This window comes from Indicator indicator, chromosome 17 (assembly GCF_027791375.1).
Source record: "Indicator indicator isolate 239-I01 chromosome 17, UM_Iind_1.1, whole genome shotgun sequence".
Classification (NCBI taxonomy): Eukaryota; Metazoa; Chordata; class Aves; order Piciformes; family Indicatoridae; genus Indicator; species Indicator indicator.
In genome coordinates this window covers 12,806,880-12,812,879 of record NC_072026.1, presented here as the reverse complement: position 1 = coordinate 12,812,879, position 6,000 = coordinate 12,806,880, and the positions used below count along the sequence as shown (strand labels likewise).

Sequence of the window (6,000 nt, the reverse complement as noted above, 5' to 3'; positions counted from 1 at the left end):
CGTTTTCTACTCCGTAAGCTATGGTACCACGAGAGAAGATCAGAAGCACCAAAGGCTCTGCGGGCGCCGGACAGCATGAAAAGGCCAAGATTAGCTCCCAGGAGCGCCCTCAGCGGACGGCTTTGCGCCCCTGCCCGCCTCAGCTCAAAGCCGCGCCCGCCTCACCCCGCCCGCGCTCGGCGGGAAACACAGGAGCCCCCCGCCGCCTCTCGCGGAAGTATCGCGAGCTCTGCGCGGGGCGGGCCGAGGCAGGGGCGGAGCCGCACGGTGTTTGGGGTGGTGGGGCCGTCCCCCTCCTCCCGGTGGCTCCGGCACCTGCCGCGCACAAAATGGACACCGGCAGCAGTCCTGGTGGCGCCGCTCGGGTGGACGGTGAGGTGCCTTCCACCTCTGCCGCAGCGGCCTCTGCTCAGGAGTCTGGCGCCGAGGAGGTACCGCACCCGGGGCGGGCGTGGGGGGGCCCTGCGGGCGGTGGAGCCGCTGAGGTCGGGCGCGCCTGCCCCTGTTTTTCCCTCTTCCACTCGCACCTCGGGCCGCGCCGCTCCAGCTTTGAAGTCAGCCCAGTCGCTGGCATTGCGCTGGGCCCTCTACCTAAGTCCGTAAGGACCTGGTTGTGCTGGAGCAGCGGTGCGGGCCCGGCAGGCCGACCCCCGTCCGGACACACCTCCACCCGCGGCCCCGCCGTGCAGGCCAGCCTTGCTGGTCTGTCCTTGAGCATCACCGTGACAGCTGCCGCCACCTGTACGGGCCCGGGCAGCCCTATGGTGCCCCCCTACCAGCTGTGCAGCCCGGGCACACCGTGGCGATCTATCACGTTTTCCCGCGCCAGCAGTCGACCGTGCCCCGTATCGATCCCACGCCAGCCCCGCAGCCTTCAGGACCCCATCCTGCAGCAATTCCCGTTCTCTTGTTTCGCTTTCTCTGTCCTGAGGTGAAGCTGTCCTGGAATGGGATGGGGTCGGCGGGAGCTAGGGTGCTCTGCGGGGGCGAGGGCCCTGGGGTGGAAAAGGTCACGGTGGCAACTCGAACATTTGACAGCTGAACCGGTCAGTCCCAGCCCTCGGGCTTCAGCTTTCTTGCTTTGCCAGGGAGTAGAATAAACTCCTCGAAAGAGCATGTGTGGATACCAGCCTCCTGTTTTTTTTTTTTTTTTTTAAGAACAACCCTGCTGGCTAAGGCACAAGAAATGTAAAAAGTGATGTATTCGGGTATCCTTGGAAACTGAACAAGATTTAACCTGAAGAATAAATCTTACAAAAACTTTGCCAGAATGACAGCAGTGTTTCATATATTTATGATATTGATAAAATTGCAGAAATAGTGATACTAGTGCAGTTAGAATTTTAATTCCAGTTGATGAAAGTTCATTTTTGCCAGAAGAGATTGCTTAATGGGTTATTTCATTACTTATGTACACAGGCAGCTACAAGGTACAGTACAGTGTGATTCTAAACATTACCTGATTGTTCAGGGGGAAGAGTTTAAGGGTTTGTTTTGGTCTTGGGTACAACTTAATCTGCAGCATTTTGTACATGTCAGCTGATAAAAACTTGTTGCTAAATGTTTAGAGAGTGCCTGCCTGGAACAGTGATTTAAACCAGTGAATTATTTCAAATATTATTAACATTGTGCTGCTGGTCAGTGTATTACTTAAAAGAAAAAAAAAAAGATTTTGCCGTTTCCTTTTTTTATTCATGCTAGAATTATACTTCTTACTTGGCCACGGGTGGCCTGTTACATAGCTATACAATTAGATATATGGTCTGCATAGTAATGGTATATAATACAACCTGTTGTGTTCTCATTGTTTTGCTTCACTATAAATAGCCTTTCTTGTTGTAGTAATAAAACAGTGTCTTAATGGCTATTTGGAATGTATTCTACTTTGTATATATGAGTTAAACACAAAAGGAGTCCTTCTAATTGTTAATGCATCTGTTTGAACTTGTCCGTAACAGAAGAGTAAAGCCAACTTAAACAGCAGCAGTTCTTATTACCAGTCATTTATTTAGGTGTTCATGTGAGCTACCCAATTTAGAACTAACTGTTGCTCTTACTGGGCAGAAATCTCTGTCAGCCTGAAGTTAGTAGCTCTGTTTGGGCTAGTTAGTAGAGCTTTCAAAGGGTTTTGGGTCCTTAGAATACTCGGGGTCTGTTATTTTTGCTGCTGCATGGTCATGTTTCTTGTAAGGTGTTTAAATGACACTAGTTTGCAGGGCGTTGTTTTATCTAGAATTTAAGTTTTGATGGAAAACTTTTCCAGGGTAGAGGAAACCAGCTGCCATTGTTACCAGCTAGCTCCGTGAGTTAAGAATGAAAGTACTGGTTTTGCTGGTTGATAATTGTACTTCTGCTTGATCCTCCTGCTTACTGTTAAGTCAGCCCTCTAAGTAATGAAGGTGCATTGTTTCTGGGGTAAATCTCTCAGAACTTCATGAGATATTTTGTGGTTCTCTGTCTTATTAGGTATATGAACCAGGTGCTAGTAAGAGCAAAATGTTCTTACTCATCAAAATCTAATAGTTGACAAGGTCTAGATTTTAATAGCTCAAAAATATGCAGAAGCAAGCTTGGATGATGTTTGTCTGTACTACCTATCTAGCTCCTCCAGCACAGAATAGTATTTTGGTGAAACTATGGAAACTTCTTTTCTAAGTTGTGAGAAAGTGTATTGGAACATGTGTCTTAAGTTTGTCTCTTTCATCAGCTTTTGACAGTCTTGTTTTGTTATATTTTGGAGTCATCAGTCTTTCACAGAGGATGAGGTTGAAGAGTGTGTGTGTGATGCTTTGTTTTGTCTTGAAAGGTAAGGTGTAGGTAGTGATTTTATAGTGCTATGGCTGCAGTAACTTTACATAGTTCATTTACTTTATCTCAGTTTGTGTTACTCACAAATACTTATTTCTGAATAAATTTGATACCTGAAGCTTTCTTTCGGGGACATCTGAGTAACAGCAGAACTTACAGTAGAGCCATCTGCTTTGGGGCTTAGAAAGGTAATGCATTGCATTTTACTTGGAAAACTTGCAGTTAAAAGGGACTCTCATTATATTGAGTTCTGCTTTGCTCACTTACCTGAGGTACACAGCTTTTTTCCAGTAGCCCGTATATGTGTCACTTATTTCTAGGGGAAGTGAGGGAGACATCTGAAATGGTCTACTGTCAATTTTATTTTTCTCTAAGGAGGAGTATTTTGTCACTATAATAAAAAGGATTGGGCCTGATACTAGTGCTGACAGTCTGTTTTACTGGAGTGAATGTTATATAGTAACACAGTGGAAGTGTGAATATACACATACATGTGACCCTGCTGTCTGGCATGTTGGTGTAATCTACCTTTCCTAACACTGCTTTCTGAGCTGATTACCTATGTGATTGAAGAAGTTGTAAGCAAATAGAACATTTCTGATCTGTCTATGGGCAACATAACCATTTGGCCATGCAAATCTGAACTTGCTTCAAACAAACAAATCAAACAGCTTCATTACACACTCAGGACTGTTCACCTTTGCAGAGAGTTATGCCTTTGGGCCAAAACTTGACAAGGTGATCTGTGCCTTTAGAGAATAATCCTCTCATTTGTACGATTGTGCTTGAAGTTACAGTAAGTTGGCATATTACTTCTTAGTAAGAGTTCTGAAATTTAAGTATAATGTTGCTTGACAGTTTTGCATATTTAGTCCAATTTGCTGCTTGATCCAGAATAATTTATTTATTTGCTTTTATCATATTTATAGTAGAGTAGGCTGATAGTTGAAGTGGTTAAGACTCTGTTCTATTACATTTTGTACAGACATGCACTTGGGCAGTTCCTTTCAGATTATTCAGTGCATCTCAAAAAGAAAAAAAACCTTATTTTTAATTTATTTTCAGGAGATGCATAAAAAGACATTCTTCAAAGACTTAATTAGAAAAATAATCCAACAAATGTTTCTTCCATGAGTCTCTTAAAAAAATATATTTTGCAAGTGTTGTGGGTTTGGCTAGCTGTGTGTGTGGTTTTTTTTCTTTTTTTTTTTTTTTTAAACAGCAATGTCAGAGTTGAAGTTGTAGAAACCTCCTTTGAGCTTCCCAATTGAAGACAGAAATGAATCTCATAGACTACAAAAGTCAGCCATTTTTGTTGTTTTCTTAAATTTCTTTCATTTATAGCAAGTAAGGTAGCTCTTTAACTGTCTTAAGAGGAGACCATACTCTTACAGCAAGATCTCTATGAAAAATTGAACTTCATCTTCTTTCAGTACTTTCTTTTGTTGTTTTTAACTTGCATCAGATTTGTAGAGATAAACATGAGGCTAAGACAAATCTTCAACTTAGATGTTTATCTGGTCATATATTCTCATTAGTTTCCTCCTGAATATCAGGTTCTGCTTTGGGGAAATAACTATTTTTTTTAGAAGCAGAATCCTTGTAGTGTTTAGATTAGTTCAGTTGGATATCTTTTTGCTTTAGTAGGTAAAGAAGCTCATGTTTATAAAGTGTTTAAAATTTGAATTCCAGAAAAATGATCCCCCGTTTCAACTCAAACTTCTTCCAAAGGCAGCTAGACCTGAAAAAGAAGTTGACCCGGAATATGAAGAAAAGATGGTGAGTATTTTCACAACAGAACATACTGCAGTTTTAATGACACTTGTTTGCTTGTGCTAGATCAACACAGGCTGGATGTGTTAGAAAAGAAATGTCCGATTCAGTGTGGTGTTTTTCACAGTGGCTAACAGTAGGTATTTAGAGAAGAATGTAGGAAGCAGATAGCGGTAGTTCTGTTAAGTACTGTTCCACTCTAGCAAGTGTTTTTGTCTGCGTTTTATATGTAGAACTCTTGCCTTTCAGTTTTGAATCTGTCTTTGCTAGTTTTGTTTGATGACGCCTTAACTCATGTTTATTTCTTTCCTAAATGAGTATGTTAGTTCAGCTGTTGTAAGAGGCAAAAGTAATAGTCTTCAAAAAATCTACCTTTCATCAGTTGTGCTGGCATGAGTTAGGCTGTGATCATTACTCAAGACATTCTATTTACGCTCAGCCAGTAAAACTTACAGGGATAAACCTACATTGTACCATTTAGTATAGAACTTTTTAGCTGGCCAAACCCACCATGTACTACTAGTTTAATATAAATCCTCCGAATGGATTTGTTCTTATCCTGTAAGAGCAAAAATATCCATGTCTTTACTTCCTCTTTTGGATTTTTTTTTCCCTTGAGACTTCTACTTGATACTTAGTGTATTCCGTTTTCAAGTTATTTACACAAATGGTTCAATAACGAATGCAAGGGAAAAATAATAGTTGTTTATTTCAGGAGGTCTTTGTAAAGATGTTCATTTTCTGACAAATTCTGCACTAATAAATGAAATACACTGCCCTCATGTGGCCAGATCGTGCATTGTAGATGAGCTCCATTTTTGTCACTCTTTTCTTAACTGTTAGAGCACTTTTACTTGCATATAAGTTATCTGCAGAAAAGCATTCTTTTCTGTGTGTATTTCTTAGGCTATGGTACAGAGCTACTATTTTGCTTTTGTAGTTCATCTCAAGATATATAAATTAGATCACATGAAAATTCTCTTAAGTGGTACAGTGTTACCTGATGCTTAGAAATGTCATAGAAGCTGCTAAAATTGCATTCTGTCAGATAGAATTTTGATTTTTTTATTGTATTTGTCTTAAAACTTAGGTATGTAAGAGCAAGGCATATGTTTTGCTGTGTTTATTGTGGAGTGCATGTCTCATTGGTATGACAAAACTGAAACAATTGAATTTGAAATCTGGCAACAAAATTCACCAACTTCAGTGAAAGCAGTATTGAGCTGGTATATACATTACTTTCTAAACCCTTCTAAAATCAGAGCTATCATGTTGTTGTCTTGGATCAAATCCTGATAGTCCTGAAGCTGGTGGAAGTTTTGTGACTAATGTCAGCAAGATTGGGGGTTTCATCTCTTATTGTCAGTCAGAACCTTGGTCTTCAGCTTTTGTAGGCAGTCCTTTACAGCATCCTTTCAC

The 6,000-nt window shown here is 41.3% G+C and overlaps 1 protein-coding gene across 1 annotated transcript in view; it reads left to right on the top strand.

Moving 5' to 3' along the window:
* Positions 1-329: 329 nt before the first annotated feature.
* The window catches only part of SMARCA1 (SWI/SNF related, matrix associated, actin dependent regulator of chromatin, subfamily a, member 1), a 29,230-nt gene continuing 23,559 nt past the window's right edge, over positions 330-6,000 (top strand). Inside the window, exons 1-2 of the mRNA XM_054388805.1 lie at positions 330-431; positions 4,501-4,587. Coding sequence (XP_054244780.1) covers positions 330-431; positions 4,501-4,587 — 189 coding nt within the window. The remainder of the gene's footprint in view (positions 432-4,500; positions 4,588-6,000) is intronic.